This window comes from Lithobates pipiens, unplaced genomic scaffold, assembly GCF_037356315.1.
Source record: "Lithobates pipiens isolate NorthernLeopardFrog02 unplaced genomic scaffold, aLitPip1_a1.2 Scaffold_8, whole genome shotgun sequence".
Taxonomy (NCBI): domain Eukaryota; kingdom Metazoa; phylum Chordata; class Amphibia; order Anura; family Ranidae; genus Lithobates; species Lithobates pipiens.
In genome coordinates this window covers 666,640,554-666,660,127 of record NW_027507903.1, presented here as the reverse complement: position 1 = coordinate 666,660,127, position 19,574 = coordinate 666,640,554, and the positions used below count along the sequence as shown (strand labels likewise).

The 19,574-nt window shown below is 46.4% G+C and overlaps 1 protein-coding gene across 1 annotated transcript; it reads left to right on the top strand.

Moving 5' to 3' along the window:
* Positions 1 to 2,603: 2,603 nt before the first annotated feature.
* LOC143964257 (E3 ubiquitin-protein ligase TRIM11-like) lies at positions 2,604 to 4,218 on the top strand. The gene has a single exon (XM_077473956.1). It carries the CDS (start codon positions 2,643 to 2,645, stop codon positions 4,215 to 4,217), a length of 1,575 nt encoding a protein of 524 aa, XP_077330082.1. The 5' UTR covers positions 2,604 to 2,642; the 3' UTR covers position 4,218.
* Positions 4,219 to 19,574: the final 15,356 nt, after the last annotated feature.

Here is a 19,574-nt window from a genome sequence, read left to right as displayed (position 1 = left end):
AGTACTTTGGACATAGGCCGACTAGAACTTGTTCAGGTGGACCCAGGGTAAGAGGGAGGGGTGATGTCAAAGGGGGAAGTTGTGAGGATCAAGTTATAAGAATAAAAATGGTTGACAGTATATTTCTTATTAATGCTTATCTCGTCTGTTTTCAGTTCTTTTAAAGACATCATTCTTAAAGGCCGGATGGGTGCAGTCACATCCAGTCACGTAAACACAAAGAGGAAGCCATGTCATAAGGGTCAACTGCTTGCATCAGCTCTAAGAGCAGAAGACATTGCCTTTTATAGAAGTTGTTTTGTTTCAACATTTTTAACGTCTGTCTTTCCTTTGTGTATATAAGAGCTGTGTGATAATAAAGGAGGCTCAGAGTAAGCAAGTGCGACCGTCTGAGCAGATATACAGAGAAGTTTTTCCGTGTCTCCTTGCTTAGATAAGACTCTAATAATAATTGGGAAACGGTAACATAACTTGTGAATAGGTGACTTGCAGTAGTCACACCTAACAAACCTGAACGTAGTCCCGTCGTAACGAAATAACGTCATCACGTTCTGAACGATCGGATTTTCCGACAACTTCGTCCGACCGTGTGTATACAACAGTTTTGGACAAAATTCTTTGGACAAAATCCGACGGATTTGGTTGTCGGAATCTCCGACCATGTGTACAAGGGCTTAGTGTGTTCTTCTTTACACCAATCTTTCCCTCTTTCTCTCAAAGTTGGGAGGATTGATTATCTTTACTACTGTGGAAAAAAACCTTCCTTTTCAGTACTTTAACCACTTCCAGACCGTTTCACGACGATATACGTCTTTAATTTGCAGGGGGATATCGTTGTTATGGTAGCAGCTAGCTGCCATAACCCCGGTATCCTCTTCTTCAGCCGGCGGGCCGGTTTTCAATAAGAGTGGTCTTTGCAGCGGAATCACCACGCAATCACTTTTATTGGCGGCGGGAGAGGGCACCCCTCTCCCGTCGCTCTCCAGTGCCATCCGCCGCTTACCGGAGCCGCCGGCAGCCGCGGAAGCGATTGGATATTCACCCTTGCTGATAAGGATGAGCTCAGGCGTGTTCGCATGGTCCACATGCAGAGGCCACCAGGAAGTCGGCTCAGCGCTGAGCTAATCACAGGCAGTGAGACATTGCCTGATCTCTGCAGCCGCGTTTCGGGGCAATGTCTCACTGCCTGTGATTAGTGCAGCGCTGCGCCAACTTCCTGGTGGGCTCAGCGCATGGACCAATGCGAACACGCCTGACCTTACTTGCTGAGCATGGAGATGAATGAGGGGAAGATGGCCCCCACCCGTCTCCATAACAATGCAGGGTGGAAGATGTCAAAACGACACTTCTGCCCATAGCTCTGAAGAGCCATTTATTTTCATTTATTTTTTTAAATAACAATTCTTTTTTATTGCATTTAAGTGTAAATATGAGATCTGAGGACTTTTTGACCCCCAGATCTCATATTTAAGAGGTCTCGCCCCGCTGAGCTCGCATGCAGAAGTGAACGCATACGTGAGTAGTGCCTGCATATGTTCAAACCACACATGTGAGGTATTGCCACGATCGGTAGAGCGAGAGCAATAATTCTGGCCCTAGACCTCCTCTGTAACTTAAACATGCAACCTGTAGAATTTTTTAAACTTCGCCTATCGAGATTTTTAAGGGTAAACTTTTGTCGCCATTCCACGAGCGGGCGCAACTTTACTGTTGTGTTATTTCTTAATTCAAATAAGTGAATTTTTTCCAAAAAAAAGTGCGCTTGTAAGACAGCTGCGCAAATACGCTGTGACAGAAAGTATTGCAAAGACCGACATTTTATTCTCTAGGGTGTTAGAAAAAAATATATAATGTTTGGGGATTCAAAGTAATTTTCTAGCAAAAAATAAATAGTTTTTAACTTGTAAACATCACTCAAAAGTGGTTAAAGTGGGGTTCCACTAACCTTTTTTTTTGGGGGGGGGGGAATGACAAAGAAGAGGTGATTACATTATGTAACTCACTTGTTCTGTTTTTCTTTCATTATCGGTTTTCGCCTATAAAATGAACTTTAAAATGTTTACACTGACGGTTCTCATCTTGCCTGTGGGCATGTGAAGCCCACAGACATCCTCTTCCAGGATACTGTGCCGCTGATAGACCAGCATGCACTGCCTGTTGTATCGCCGATCTTGCGCATGCGTAGTAAGCTTAAATCCGAGCGCCGTCAACAGCTCAGGTTGCCATCACAACGGGCGGCAGCGTCGGAAGTCCCGTCCCGTTGTGAGGGCAACGGAGATAAGATTCTAGCCCTGGGCGCTGCCCACTGCCTCGGGGAAATGGTGACACACATCTCCCAGGAGCAGTAGCGAGCGGAGGCGTTGAGAGAAGTGACGTCTTTAGCCCAGGCACTGGAAGAGGCAGGTTTTGTGGGACCGCATAGCAACAGGGAAAAAAGGGTAAGATAAAAAAAATTCATCCAATTTATTTATTTTGGTTGGTTACTTCACAGTAAAGATCTTTTTATTTTTTGGGGGAAACACCACTTTAATAATACTGATCTGGATCAGCCTCGCCCTGTGTAGGAGGAAGTGACCCTCCCAACTGCATTCTTCTCCGGTGTCAGAGATTTTCACTTTCATTTCTCTCTTCTACTGTCAGCGATGGCGTCTGCTAACCTGAGAGCTGAGTTGGAATGTTCCCTCTGTCTGAACATTTATACAGATCCTGTAAACCTGAGATGTGGACACAACTTCTGCCGGGTCTGTATTGATCGTGTTCTGGATACACAGGGGGGGTCTGGAAGATATTCCTGTCCTGAATGCAGAGAGAAGTTTCCGGATCGGCCTGCACTGCAGAGGAACATAACACTACATAACATAGTGGGGAATTTCCTGTCTGCTCAGCCACATCAGGAGGAGTCCGGGGTCTTCTGTACTTACTGTGTGGACTCTCCTGTACCTGCTGTTAGATCCTGTCTGCTCTGTGAGGTTTCTCTGTGTGATAAACACCTGAGAGTCCACAAAAAGTCCCCAGAACACGTCTTATGTGACCCCACCTTGTCCATGGAGAGCAGGAAATGCTCCGTCCATAAGAAGATCCTGGAGTATTACTGCACTGAGGATGAGATCTGTATTTGTGTGTCCTGCAGTTTGGCTGGAGAACATCGAGGACACCAGGTGGAGATGCTGGATGAGGCTTCTGAGAAAAAGAAGAATACACTGTGGAATGTTCTGCAGAAACTTATGACAAAGAGAGAGGAGACGGAGGAAAGAGTCCAGAGTCTGCAGGAACACAGGAGGAAAGTAGAAGAAAAAGCAGCTGGTGACACCAAGAGAGTCACTGTCCTGTTTAGAGACCTCAGGAGACGTCTGGAAGACCTTGAGAAGAGAGTCCTGAGGGAAATCTCCGGGAGGGCAGAGCGGATCTCCATCTCCATCCGGGATCTGGAAATAAAGAAGGAGGAGCTGTCCAGGAAGTTGCGTCACATTGAGGAGCTGTGTAACGTGACGGATCCACTGACTGTCTTACAGGAATCAGACACAGGTGACTTGTGTGATACTGAGGATGGAGATAATGAGGACAGAGAGAGACATGAGGAACTCCTCCATGATGGAGGGGGTCTGGATGTGGATGGGATATCACACACATTACACACATTATCTGATATAATAACAGAGGTAAATGTAGACTTCTATATACAGGGAGCTGCAGACATATTACTGGATGTAAATACAGCTAATAATAAGCTCCATATATCAGATGACAGGAAAACTGTATCCAGGTCAGATAGAAAACAGAATCGTCCAGAAACACCAGAGAGATTTCAGGATTGGTCTCAGGTTTTGAGCAGTCGGAGTTTCTCCTCAGGGAGACATTACTGGGAAGTGGATGTCGGGGGATCAGATTGGTGGATAGTCGGGATGTGTTACCCCAGTATAGAGAGGGGAAGAAAGCAGTCAGCGATTGGAAATAATAAGAAGTCCTGGGGTTTGTACAGGGATGGTGATCAGTATGGGGTGAGACATGACAGTAAAGAGATCCTCTTACCCCTCAATCTCTCCAGTAACAGAGTCAGGATATATCTGGATTATGAGGCCGGGCGGATCTCCTTTTATGATCTGTGTGACCCGATCCGACATCTCCACACCTTCACCACCACCTTCACTGAGCCCCTCCATGCTGGGATAGGTGTAGTGAGAAGTTGTGTAAAGATCTGTGGGAGGAATAGGGAATAATAGTAATAGTCAGAACTCTGCCCAGAGACTGGTGATGTCACAAGGATGGTTAGTGAGGTTGGTAGAATATTCAGCCAATAGGATAAAGCAGTGGGTGGGACTTCAGTCAGTTCCCTGCAGTTTTTTCTTATATTTGTGATTTCTCCCTCTGTCACTCCCTGTGATTGGGTAGGAGATCTCTCCAGTTACTGGAGTAACAGTGAATGACATGTTCCTATTTGTAAGTAAAGAGGGGTGTGGCCTATCTATCTATCTATCTATCTATCTATCTATCTATCTATCTATCTATCTATCTATCTATCTATCTATCTATCTATCTCATGACAATTACTTTCATTGTAATCATTAAACAGAAAGTTATCACAGTGTGTGACATCACCAATCTCCTCCTATGCCCCCCCCCCTATTCTCTGCCCCTCCCCCACATGCAGTCGCTCTGTGTGGGGTGCAGTGCGGTCGCTGTGATTGGATAGGATGGGGTCACCTCTCCTCTCTTTCCTCCTCCTATTCCATACAATCTATACTAAGTAGAGATGAAAAGAAATGTAACAATCTCAGAGGAAAGGTATGAAGAAGGGATCTAGAGATTTACTGCTAAGACAATAGAATGTGATGTATCATTAAAGTGTATGTCCTCCCATAATGTTTTCTTTTCTTAGTTTTTGGATGAAGGGGGAGAATTAGAACCCCTGTCTGGTTTTTACTGCTATCCAGGTCTCCATTAAAGAGATTTCCCCTCACTTCCTGTCCCGGTGACAAGATTTTACCAAGCAGGAAGTGAGGGGCGCTCTCCACAATTATAATAAATTCTGACTGGGGCTCTAGGCCTTCCCCTATTCTACTAAAAATGTATGTCTGGGTCCCCTTTGCTGATTTCCTCTCACTTCCTGCCCGGTACAATGTTGTCAGCAGGACAGGAAGTGAGAGGAATCCCCAGATAGCAGTAAAGACACAACAGGGGTTCTAATCCTCCCTCACTCCATCCAAAACTATATAGAAAAGTTCTTAGCTTGGCATAGACTTTAATAGAATGTATCAGTAATATAATAGTGTCGGTGTCACTGTTATCAGCACTGAGATGTATATTGCTGTGCAGCATGTTCTCCGGTCTCTCCCTCATCTTCCCCACCAGAGAGGACAATACCTTACAGAGACACGGCACACATCAGGCTGGTAATATGTAGAATATACGGGAAGCCAAAGAGGGTGAGACCGGAGATCACGATCAGGGCTGCTGTTAGAGATCATGGGGCCCCGTACATTACCCGACAGGGACCCCCCAGCCTGAATGGGTGTGTGGGGTCAGGTGTATGGCCCTGAACACGGCTTCAGCCGCATGAACAAATCCCTCATTCATGCGATCAGACTACCTGTGGGAAGGAACCCTCAATTATGTTTTTTTTTTTTACAATTTATTTTTGTTTTATTGTTTACATTTTTTAACAGCCCTGTGTGTGCAGGGCTTTTGTGAAATATCAGGGGTCCATACAGACCTCTGATGATACACTCTTGAGGCAGAAGAAGAGATTGAGGACAGAAATCCCCACTTCTTTCTCTGGAGCTGAAGCTGGACAGGAAGTGTTCTGTACAGAGGCTTACTATTCATTCACCAACTGAAGCATAGTAAGCACAGTTTATCATGCTTCAGTTATGAATAAACACAGACGTGATCATTATCAATCACTCACTGTGTTCACTCAGAAAAAGAAGGGGCTGATAAATATGACATATTTACTGGTCCCCCTGTGTGCCCAGAGCAGCGTACAGCCAGCGCCAGGTTGAGGAGGAGAAGCTGGCAAAGCTGTGGGGAGAAGAGGGCCACCATGGGATTAGAGCTGTGTGGAATGGAGATTGGGGACAGGAGGGGGGGGATCATAGCAGTGGGGGGCCAGTCTCTGAAACTGATCCCCCTGTGGCTCCCCCTGCAGCAGCTGGTGGGAAGTAGAGAAGGAGAAGTCATCTGCACTGTGGGGGAGATGGTGGGGCTCTTGGCTGTGATCAGCAGATTTTTGAACTGCCTGCATCATAAAGCTGCCCAGACCCCATACAGGAGGGCCGGTTCTACCCCCTCTGTGGCCCTGAACACACTGAACACCAATATACATCACAGTGCTGCTAACAGTCACACCATCTGATTGGTTGCTCCGGGTCTCACACTCTGCACTACTGTGCTGAATAAGAAGAGATGTATTATGGGAAAAAGGAGAATACGGGGTTCATCTATTACTTTATCTTTCTGAAAGCTTACGAGGGAAGCCGGGGGCCCAAATACTGTATATGACATTGTCTGGAGGCCACAAAAATATCACATTGCCTAGGGGCCCCAAATATATCATATGGCTTGGGAACACAAGTATGTGACATTCTCTAGGGTTCCCCAAATATGCCCCAGTCCCTGGGGGACCAAATATGTCCCATTCTCTGGAAGCCTAAAAAATATAACATTGCCTGGGGCCCCCAAACATTTCCAAGGGTCTGGTGGCAGGGCCGAGCCAAAGAGTTGCAGAAGAAGGGGCCAACTTGGGTACTTCAGTGGGATGGGGGCACAAAAATGGCAGAACCTGCAATCTATACTGCTATAGTTCTCAGCTCATGGGGGGAGGACAGTTTGATTTTTTGGCTTGGGTGTGAAAGGAGTCTGTCTGGGGCCCCAAGTGTGTCTAAATACCTAGGGATCTTATATGAGGCTTTATCTTAATTTTTTTGGAGACCCAAGTATATCACATTGTTTTGGGACCCCACATGGTTTTAAAGAGACTCTATCACTTGTCCACTCAGGGCCCATCCCAACCCCTTTATATTCCCCAATATTGATCTCCTCTGATGCTCCATCTCCCCTCCCCCCATGCAGTTTCCATGTTGGAATATGTCAGAACTTACACAGGACTGATGATGTCACCCCTCCCCCTCCCTCATGTGACAGTATTCAAGCCTGGTGATTGGCTGCTTAGACCTTAACATTGTATGCTGGGAGAAGATCACATGATCCCTCATACCCGGGAAATTGGGAACCTACCAGAGGCTTTGTTGGAGCAACAACATATTTAGGAAAAGCAAAGGAGAATATATAGGGGGGGTTGGAGAGTTTTCAAGAGAACCTCCCACTTTACCCTGAAAGAACAAAGTGGGAGGAGTCTCTTTATCCCGCCTCTGGGCTGACCAAAGGTTCCTCAGTCAGTATGACTATGTTCAGTGGTAAGAGGTGATGGGGTGCACTGCTCTGGGGGTGCAGTACTTACCTGGAGAGATGTACTTACTGTTCTCTATAGACTGCAATATAAGAGTGTACACTTCTCCGGAGTGTGGATGTACATGGAGACTCTATAGCAGCTGTACGGCTGCTGCATTACTCCATAGGGGCGGAGCATTATTTCCTATGGCTCCTCCCAGTACATGATCATTATATATAGTGAGATGGGACAGTATATAGAGTGCTGGACTTGAGACAGCGCAGAGTGTAATATGACTATAATATAAGATTACAATATGTAGTAGAAATAAGAATATAATATGTTTGAAGATTGTGTCATTCTTTTTCATCATATATCGCTGTCATCATGTGTGATTGATAAGTGTATCTACATTATTATATCATATATTATATCACTGAATGGATCACCAGTAGAATTCTATGGAATCACTTTTATAACTACTGCCTTAATATCATATCACTTATAAAAAAAATTTAGGTTTTTGTTTCATTAAATTTTTAGATTTAGGTCACATGATAATTGCACAAATCAAAATAATAATTTTTTTGCTGAAAATACGGGAAAATCATTATTAGCGGATACAAATATAACATAACTTACAAAATTCCTTCTAATTCTAGAACATGAACCTGCATTAAGCTAATAAATAATAAATAATAAATATTTGTAAATTATAATTTGTGTTTTCTTTCTGTAAACCAGTGAGAATTGAAGGAATAGAGCTGGACAAACTTCCGACGGGACGTTTCGCGAACATGAACCGCGAACACGGCCAAAAGTTTGCGAACCGCAAACTTCGCGGCGGGCCCCATTGACTTCAATGGCAGGCGAAACTTAAAAGCCTACAGGTCATATTTTCAGCCACAAAATACTTACTAGCTGTGCACACATAGTCCCACCACATGGCCACTGACATAACAAAAGTATTAAGTGAATCTGGGATCGACAACGACAAGCATTCTTTTTTTATCTGTGAAATTTTGACAATTCAGGACTCAGGAGCGCAAGAATGAATGAATGAATGAATGAAATACTTATATAGCGCACAATGAGAACTGAATCGCCTCTAGGCGCTGTGGCGAGCTTTGATCATCAGCTAAAAGAGGAAGGTCTTAAGTTTTTGCCTAAAAGCCAGGTGATTTTCTTCCAGGCGGATGTTGATTGGTAGAGCATTCCATAGCCGAAGCCCTTGGACAGCGAATCTCCGATCCCCCTTGGATTTATACCGGGCTTTGGGCAAGAGGAGGAGGTTTTTGTTGGCTGATTGAAGACTGTGGTTTGGTGTGTAATGATTTATTTTCTCCATTAGGTATTGCGGAGCTTCTCTATGCACACATTTATGGGTGAGGCAAAGGGTTTTGAACGTGATCCGATTTTTTACAGTTAGCCAATGTAAGCTCCTCAGCGAAGGAGAGATGGATTCCCAGGGTTTTTTTCCTGTTATCAGCCTTGCCACCATGTTTTGGATAAGTTGTAATCGCGCAAGTTGATATTGAGGTAGTCCTATGTAAAGCGAGTTTGCATAGTCCAATCGCAAATTGATGATTGTTCCAACTACCACTGCCTTGTCATTCTTTGGGATAAAATGGATGAGTCTGCGAAGCATGTGCAGTAGATGGTGAGATCCACTGACTACTGCTCCTATTTGCGCATCTATTGACATTTGTGTGTCTAAAATAACCCCGAGACTCTTGGCTTTGGTTTTTGGGGAGATAGTCTGCCCAAAGACAGTTATTGGAGACCAGGGAGTTTTGGTTGCGGGTTTATGATTTGGGTGTAAGATAAGCAGCTCAGTTTTTGATTCGTTCAGTTGGAGGGAGTTGGTGGTCATCCAGTCCTCTATAGATTTGAGGTAATTTTCAAGTTGTTGTTGGTGATCTTTTTTTCCATTGATCCTTAAATAAAGTTGTGTGTCATCAGCGTAAAAGTGGAAGCAGAGGTCTGAGCATCTGATGATTTGGAGCAGTGGACAGATGTAAATGTTAAAGAGAATGGGTGACAAAGGAGAGCCTTGAGGGACTCCACAGGTGACTGCCCGAGATTCGGAAAAGTATTTTTCCTAGTTTCACTGTCTGTGACTGATTTCCTAGGAAGGACGCAAACCATTGGAGATCTATGTCTTGGACTCCGGCTACTTTTGTGAGGCGGACGAGTAGAGTATTGTGATCTACTGTATCAAACGCTGCACTTAGGTCTAACAGTACGAGGAGATGGCTCTCCATCATCTGCTGCTTCAAGGGCGTCATCCCAGATCTTCAGGAGTGCTGTTTCTGTTCCATGACCCGGGCGGAAGCCTGATTGCAGCGGGTCCAGGAGTTTGTGAGTATCCAGGTGGAGTTGTAGCTTATGTACTACTGCTTTCTCCATCATCTTAGAAATGGTATTGAGGCTTGTAATTGGCCTGCGGTTGTTTGGGTCCTGAGGGTCCAGGTTTGTTTTTTTGAGTAGAGGTTTGACAATGCCTTGTTTGAGGATGCTGGGAACAATCCCTTCGATGAATGATCGGTTTATGAGGTGGGTTATGGTTGGAGCCACGATGTCAGAGCATTCCTTCAGTAGTTTTGTGGGGATGATGTCAATAGGTGAGGTACTGTCACGCAGTTTATTAATGATGTTTTTTGCGGAAATCGTGGGCAGTGAAAATCTTGGAGGTTGAGGAGTGTTGGTGCAGACATCCTCTTTATGTGTTTGCTGGCTGAGGTCTGATGTTTTCTTCTGACAGATTGTTTCCCTGATGGTTTTGACTTTATTGATGAAAAAATCCAACAGTTTGTCACAGTAATCCTTGGATTCACTTTCTGGGGGTTCTAGGCACACTGGATTCATTGATAGATTGACTAGATTAAACAGTTCCCGTGGTTGGTTTGCGGCCGTTGAGATTGTGTATGAGAAGTGGTCCTTTTTAGCTTTGAAGATTGATTTCCGATAATTCTCTGTGATACCTTTGTAGTTAAAGTGGTTTTCCTTGGGGTGATTTCTTCTCCATCTTCTTTCCACTCTTCTGCGTTCTTGCTTTAGTACGGAGAGGGAGCTATTAAACCATCCAGCATTTTTCTTCCTGATGAGTGCCCTGCGTTTTGGTGCTACCGAGTCTGCTGATTGCAGTAATGCCTTGTTCAGGGAGTTGAGTGTTTCCTCCGTAGAGTGGTGTAAGGTTATTGTAGATATCTTTTTGGACAGAGTGGTTTTGAAGGCTTCGGAGTACAGTTTTTTATGCGATCTGGTCCAGTGCGTTGTTACAGGTTTCCGTTTTGCGTTGGTGATGTTGGTATCGATTTTGAATTTGATGGCGTGGTGTTCCGTCCATGGCAGAGTTATGTTGTCGAGTATGTTGACGTCAATGTTCTGTTTGAAAATGAGGTCCAGGGTGTGTCCTGACCCATGCGTGGGAGTCTTTATCAGTTGCTGTAGACCCAGTTCTTCTAGTTGATTGATGCACGCCGTTGCAATGGGGTCTTTGGGCTCGTTTGCCCAAAGGTTGAAATCTCAGAGTGCCAGGAAATTTTTTAATTTTAGGGTGTGCATTGCGAAGGATTCCGTGAGGGGTGAAAGAAGATCAGACTTTGGTCCCGGTGGTCTGTAGCACAGTAGAATATGAATGGTGTCATGGGGAGTTGATTGAAGATGTAGCGTCAGGGTTTCCATAAAAGGCACTGGGTTCTGTGATGATGATTTAGTGAGATCCAGGTAATCTTTAAAGATCACTGCTAGGCCTCCTCCTTTTTTCCCTGTCCGGTGTTCGGTTAGGATCCTGTAGTTTTCCGGCACCAATTCGGTGAGGATGGTGTTGCAGTCAGAGGTTAACCAGCTTTCGGTGATGAAGAGGCAGTCTACATTGTTCTCAATGATGAAGTCGTGTACTTCCAGTCTATGTTTGACTGCAGACCTGGCGTTAATCAAGGCGCACTCTAATTGTGGTGGTTGAGTAGATCCCTTCCTGCGGTTGGGAGTTGCTTGTCGTCCAGTTTTTAATAGTTGTTCTTTTTGAAGTTTTTTTTGTATGGAAGATGGCAATGTGGTGTTGAAATTCCTTAGTCTGTGCAGAACTTCCGCTGAGTATTTGAAGTGGCACATGGTTTGTGGATGTGGTTGATGATAAAATGGGTCTAAAGATGCTGATCCTGATCAGGGGCTTGACCCTGAGGAGGGGCTAGGTATCAGACTTACCGCTGTGCTTGAGGCTTAGCGTGCAAGTTGATCAGGGTATGCCTATATGGATGCGGAAGCAGTTGTTGTAATCGGTTGCTGGCTGTTCCGGCTACCTTTACTTAAGGTGAAGGTCCCTGCTCAGAAAATACGTCTGTCTGTGCTCTGGAGTAGTCGACCTAGGGTAGAGGAGGGGCTAGGTATCAGACTTGCCGCTGTGCTTGAGGCTTAGCACGCAAGTTGATCAGGGGATGCCTATATGAATGCGGAAGCAGTTGTTGTAATCGGTTGCTGGCTGTTCCGGCTACCTTTACTTAAGGTGAAGGTCCCTGCTCAGAAAATACGTCTGGCTGTGCTCTGGAGTAGTCGTCCTAGGGTAGAGGAGGGGCTAAGTATTAGACTTGCCGCCGTGCTTGAGGCTTAGCGCGCAAGTTGATCAGGTGATGCCTATATGGATGCAGAAGCAATTGTTGTAATCGATTGCTGGCTGTTCCGGCTCCCTTTACTTGAGGTGAAGGTCCCTGCTCAGAAAATACGTCTGGCTGTGATCTGGAGTAGTCATCCTAGGGTAGAGTGAAAAATGGAATGGAGGCCGGAGGTATGAGTATGCTCACCTACGGTTGTTCCTGATTGTTCCAGGCAATGGAAGAGAGGAAAGGTCAGGGTAGGCTATGAAGAGGGTGCAGGGGATGATCACCAGCACAATGATAGAGAGCACTGACACCAGCACCGTGATAGAGAGCACTGACATCAACACCGAGATAGAGAGCACTGACACCAGCACTGTGATAGAGAGCACTGACACCAGCACCAGCACCGAGATAGAGAGAGAGCACTGACACCAGCACCGAGATAGAGAGAGAGCACTGACACCAGCACCAAGATAGAGAGCACTGACATCAGCACCGAGATAGAGAGCACTGACACCAGCATCGTGATAGAGAGCACTGACACCAGCACCGAGATAGAGAGCACTGACACCAGCACCGAGATAGAGAGCACTGACACCACACCAGCACCATGATAGAGAGCACTGAGACCACACCAGCACCAACGTAGAGAGAGAGCTCTGACACCAGCACCGAGATATAAAGACAGCACTGACACCAGCACCGAGATAGAGAGAGAGCACTGACACCAGCACCGTGATAGAGAGCACTGACATCAGCACCGAGATAGAGAGAGAGCACTGACACCAGCACCGAGATAGAGAGAGAGCACTGACACCAGCACTGTGATAGAGAGCACTGACACCAGCACCGAGATAGAGAGAGAGCACTGACACCAGCACCAAGATAGAGAGCACTGACACCAGCACCGAGATAGAGAGCACTGACACCACACCAGAACCGAGATAGAGAGCACTGACACCAGCACCGAGATAGAGAGCACTGACACCAGCACCGAGATATAAAGAGAGCACTGACACCAGCACCATGATAGAGAGCACTGACACCAGCACCGAAATAGAGAGAGAGCACTGACACCAGCACCGTGATAGAGAGCACTGATACCAGCACCGAGATAGAGAGCACTGACACCAGCACTGTGATAGAGAGCACTGACACCAGCACCAGCACCGAGATAGACAGAGAGCACTGACACCAGCAGCGAGATAGAAAGAGAGCACTGACACCAGCACCGTGATAGAGAGCACTGACACCAGCACCGAGATAGAGAGCACTGACACCAGCACCGAGATAGAGAGCACTGACACCAGCACAGAGATAGAGAGCACTGACACCAGCACAGAGATAGAGAGGACTGACACCAGCACCGAGATAGAGAGAGAGCACTGACACCAGCACCGAGATAGAGGAGCACTGACACCAGCACCGTGATAGAGAGCACTGAGACCACACTAGCACTGAGATAGAGAGCACTGACACCACACCAGCACCATGATAGAGAGCACTGAGACCACACCAGCACCGAGATAGAGAGCACTGACACCAGCACCGAGATAGAGAGCACTGACACCAGCACAGAGATAGAGAGGACTGACACCAGCACCGAGATAGAGAGAGAGCACTGACACCAGCACCGAGATAGAGGAGCACTGACACCAGCACCGTGATAGAGAGCACTGAGACCACACTAGCACCGAGATAGAGAGCACTGACACCACACCAGCACCATGATAGAGAGCACTGAGACCACACCAGCACAGAGATAGAGAGAGAGCACTGACACCAGCACCGAGATAGAAAGCACTGACAGCAGCACTGATACAGCAACTCGCTGCAGGACCCAAAAATATGACACCGCTCAACCTCTTCAAACAGGAGGGTATGGGCATTTAGTACGGTGTGCTTTTTTTGTACAAGGAAGTGAGCCAAAAGGTAGAAAAAAGATCGATTAAATAAATTGCTTATAGAGTTATGCATATACATGGTCTACTGGTCACATGTGTTGAATTCCTCCGAGATCCATGTCTCATTATTTTTTAGAAATGTGAGGTAGTCAACACTGTTGTGAGCTAGGCGAGTGCGCTTATCGGTCACGATACCCCCTGCTGCGCTGAACGTCCTTTCGGACAGCACACTGGACGAGGGGCAAGCCAATAGTTCCATTGCAAATTGGGCAAGCTTTGGCCAGAGGTCAAGTCTGCCCACCCAGTAGTCTAAGGGTTCATCACTCCTCAGAGTGTCCACATCGGCCGTTAACCCAATGTAGTCGGACACCTGTCAGTCTAGGCGTTCCCTGATGCTGGATCCGGATGAGACCTGTCGATGGGTCGGCTGAAAGAATGACCTCATATCAGAAGTCACCAACACATCTTCAAACCGCCCTCTTCTTGCAGACGTTGTTGGATGGGTACCCGCAACTCTTTCTCTGGGAGTGGGAATTCCTCCTCTGCCAGCGCACGCAAAAGCAGAATGCAGCATTTCTCGAAACAAGGCCTGGAAGTTCTCCATTCTGACAGCCCTCTGTGACAGTGGTAACATTTCCGCCATTTTGTGTTTGTACCTAAGTACGTTGCCACCCAGTACTGGTCCTTGACCCTTATGCTTTTTATACAGGGGGTCCCTGTTAAAACACTGGAGCATGAAGGCCCCCATTTGCACTAAACTGGAAGCAGTGTGGTGGCCTGGCTCCTGCTCATCATCAAGGATAATGTCGTCCTCCTCGTTCTCCTCTCCCCATCCACGCACAACAACAGGGATCCCAGAAAGGTTTAAAGCATGCTCTTCTTGTGCCTCCTCATCCGTCCCGGCACCATCCTTCTCTGACTCCTCTTCATACTCCTGTTGTTGACTTGTCTCAGATAGAGTAGCCCCCCTGGGAATTCATCCAGCATTGCGACTTCCGCATCTTCCTGCTGCTGCTCCTCCTGCTGCGACTGACCAGTTTGGTGATCTCATCAAATGGCCACAGAAGTCTGCATGCGTCACGCATGAGCAGCCACTGGCACGGTGAAAAAAACCCCAGCTCCCCAGAACCTGTTCTGCCGTAGAGTTCGTACAGGTAGACGTTAACTGCGCGTTTCTGCTGGAGCAGCCTATCAAGCATATAGAAGGTTGAGTTCCATCGCGTCAGGCAATCGCAAATAAGACGTCTGACCGGCAGATTGTGTCGCCGCTGAATGTCAGCAAGGCGAGCCATGGCCGTGTAAGATCTTCTGAAATGGGCCAAGATTTTCCTTGCCTGTCGCAAGATGTCCTGGACCCCAGGGTATTTGACAACGAATCGCTGCGCGGCAAAGTTTAAGACGTGTGCCATGCATGGCACGTGCATAATTTTGCCCTGTTTCAATGCGCTAAGCAGATTGGCACAGTTGTCACACACCACTTTACCAACTGTCAAATTGAGCGGTGTTAGCCACTGATCTGCCTGTGAACGCAAAGCAGAAAGGAGTGCAGGGCCAGTGTGGCTCTTGGCCTCCAGGCACAACAGACGCAGCACATCATGGCAATGTCTCACCTGGCATGTCGAATAGGTTCTGGGGAGCTTGGGCGGCGCAGCAGAAGAGATGCTAGCAGCGGAAAAGGAGGAGTCAGCCGAGGAGGAGAGGATGGAGTAGGAGGAGGAGAAGAAGAGCCAGGCCTGCATGCAATCTGTGGCGGTAAAACCAAATCTACACGGGTGCCACGGGTTACATGCTTGACGGCCATCAGAAGGTTCACCCAGTGGGCAGTAAAAGTGATATAAATAGGTAAGTAAAGTCGCGCTATGGAAAAAACACCCTAATAAAAATTCCAATGTGGTAAAAAATTGTAGTGGGAAGGAATGTGAAAAAATGTGAAAAAAGATGTGAAACAAATGTGAAAGAAAATTTACAGGGTTAGAGCTGCCTATACCTGAAGCCCTTACTTCCTTAGTCGGGAAGGAAGGGAAATTATAAGAGTATTAAACAGAAAGGTTATGGCGCTAAACCCAATTAGTGGTGTGTTAAATTGACCTATCGCCACAAATTAATATTATTGGAAAAGTGCTGTGTGCAATTAAGGTGCAAATGCTTCTTAAAAAATATAATCAATATCAAATCAATATATGTATCCCATCATAATTGAATCCAAAACCAATCTTGAATTATCATATACGTGTCAACATATTATGAGTGAACCCAAAAATATTGTAAAAACATTCACTTAGGTCATTGCAGGTATATAAAATAAAATAATGAAAAAATTTTTTCAGACAGCCTAAGAAATGTTACTAGTATCCTTCAGTGCTCTTGTTCAGAATAAAGAACTGTGCAAATGAGTGCAAAGAAAGTGCAAAAAGACTAGGGATCCAAAACCAAGTTCAGTCAATAGTCGCATAAAAACGCATGTATGTCCAATATTTGTCCAATGTTAATATTTGGCTGAGAATGCTACCACCGCAGACTAATGCTGTAATTGGTACGTGAAATCAATAGGGAACGTTTCATTCACTGATGCTCAAATAGTGCTGGGACTGTGATATGTAAATGCTCTCACCAGAATTAACGCCCCTTATGGGGCTGGATGGACCTTCACAATGTAAGCCACTGTGTCGCTCTCTGGCTGCTGCTGGTGCACTGGGTGGTTTTCTCTATTCCGTCCGTATAGTCTCCAACGTTAGTTATAAATGAGGAAAGACATACCCATAGTGTAATACGTTCAAAATCAAATCGTTCGTTTATTTGTATTAAAAACTACTCACATTTAGTATTAAAAGCATATGCATATGATAAAAACTCCGCTGTTCGTCTCTGTCCATTCAGATGGGTGTACGCAACATGGCCACGCCCTACGCGTTTCGTCACTCTGACGTCCTCTGGAGCGATAATAGTAAAAGTGATATACCTTCCCTGCCCGTGTTTGCTAGACCATGTGTCTGTGGTCAGATGTATCTTGGCACCGACACTGTGTGCCAGAGAAACATTCACTTGCTGCTGAACATGGCCATATAGCTCTGGGATGCCCTTCTGTGAGAAATACTTCCTTCCTGGGACCTTCCATTGTGGTGTTCCAATGGCCACAAATTTTCGAAAGGCCTCAGAGTCCACCCGTTTATATGGCAGTAGTTGGCAGGCTATCAGTTCTGACAAGCCAGCCGTCAACCGTTGGGCAAGAGGGTTATCCGGCGTCATCATTTTTTTACGCTCAAACATTTGGCCAACAGAAGCCTGCCTTTTTCCAGAAAAATGTGAGGATGGCATGATGGAAGGTGGAGTGGAGGACAATTGTGAGGAGAGAGGAGAATGAGAAGTAGAAGATGAGGCTGGACGGTGAGAGCCTGGAGTGTGGCTTTGTGTGTTCTGTTGCTCCCACTGGGCTCTGTGATGGCAGCTCATGTGCCTTCTTAAGGCTGTCGTCCCTAGGTGAGTGTTGGGCTTACCGCGACTTATGCATTGACTGCAATCTTTGCAGTCGGCAACACTATTGTCAGCAGCGGACACGTTAAAAAAAGCCCACACTGCGGAGCCATGTGACGGCATCCTGGGAGCACCAGATGTGACCTTACATGGTTGATGCCTCGCTCCTGATACATTAGCAGTCTGCTTTGTCCCTCCTGTGCAATGTAAGTTCTTCCTGCTTCTCCTCCCTATCTGCTGGTCCATATCTCCCTCTGAACTCCCCTTCTCTTCCTCTCTTGTGGGAACCCACGTGACATCGCTAGACACGTCATCATCCAAGTCACCTTCCCCACCGCTATAATTAGAGATCTCGGAGTAGGCAGCAACACCGGGGACCAACCTCCTCCTTGGGCTGATCTGGGTACTGTCGTCAGACTGCTGAGTGGCAGTTGTTGCTACCTTCTCTTCCTGATCCAATGCCAAGAGTGGCTGCGCATCGGAAATGTCTTGATATGGATCGGAAAACAATTTCTGTGACTGGAGCGGAAGGTATATGGTGGTGGTGTTGGTGGTAGTGTCTTTGGGGGTGCACACAGCAGAGAGTGAAGAAGAGGGTGCAGATCGAGAGGATGAGGAGGTTGCAGAAGAGAAAGGCTGAGTGAGCCACTCAACCAAGTCTGGTGCATCCTTTGACGTAATCGCACACATCTTCTGCAATTTGCCACTTTGGCTCACGCCTTTTGCTCCTGCCCTACCCCTACCACCCCTGTGGAAGGGCCTGCCTCCTCTGCCTGTCATTTTTTAAATGACCCTGTGACAAAAGTCTCTAGAGAAGTGCAGCATGTATGTGGAAGAAGGTATATAACACCCTGCTTCAATCTGGCGTTTTTTGGGGCCACTGGTCTATCACACCAGTTATAATACTTTTTTTTATTGCGTTTGTCACTCTTTGTAGTATCAGTGCAGAACCGCTCAGCAGTCACAATGCTGCACAGTGGAAATGCACTATACTATGCTTTCTATATGTGCAAGTATTTTATACGTGTATTACACAACTATATACTGTACACCAAATAGTACACGTATACCAGTCCTTAAAAGGACCTTTGTGGACCTAGTAGCTAATGATTTGCAGACTGTCCCTCAGTCCCTTCACTGATAAAAGACAGCTGCAGAAATGAGCAGTAATCTGCAGCACAGCAGTGTACCACAACCCTATATATTGTACACCTATACCAGTCCTTAAAAGGACCTTTGTGGACCTAGTAGCTAGTGATTTGTAGACTGTCCCTCAGTCCCTACACTGATAAAAGACAGCTGCAGAATCGGGCAGCAGTCAGCAGCAGTGCAGCAGCATCCTATATACTGTATACCTATACCAGTCCTTAAAATTACCTTTTTGGACCTAGTAGTAATAGCTAGCGATTAAACTGACTGTCCCAGCTCCACACAGCGTCCTGTCCCTACACTGACAAAAAATAGCTGCAATCACCAGCACAGCAGTGCACTGAACCCTATATACTGTACTACACCTATACCAGTCCTTAAAAGGACTTTTGTGGACCTAATAGCTAGTGATTTGTGTCACTACAGTCTCTCCCTGCTCCACACAGTGTCCTGTCCCTACACTGACATAAGACAGAATGTAAAATGGCCGCCAGATCAGGTCTATTTATAAGGTAGGGGGAATGTCCAATTGTCCATGTGCTGAAATGTCTCAATTGGCTGTCCTGTACCCCATGATGGATGTGTCATCATGGGTCAAAGTTCTTTCACACTGTAAACGCATATGTCCGCCGGGCGAACAGTGCCAATAGTTCACCGGTTTGACAAATCGCGAACAAGCAAAATTCGCCGCAAACTGACTGCCGGGCGAACCCGTGAGGCCATCCCTATGAAGGAATACAGAACTGTAAATAGGCGACTTACACTGACCAATGGCGGCAGCCAGTTGGGATTAAGAAAAATTTCACAACATGCCCCTTCTATAGAATTTGTTCTAATGATTGACTTTTGCTGAGCAGGGACGGCCGCACATTGATTGACATTGAGCCGATACCCACTGAACCGGCTTAATTTCCATCCATGTGTGGCCAGATTTAGGGCTCATTCACTCTAGGGCAGGGACTGACACTCCTTCGAAAAGTGGTCCATACTCAGATCAAATGCAGTGCCACCACCCTGCAACCATGTGCATTTCACATGGATATGGGGTGGTTGCAGAGTGGCCCT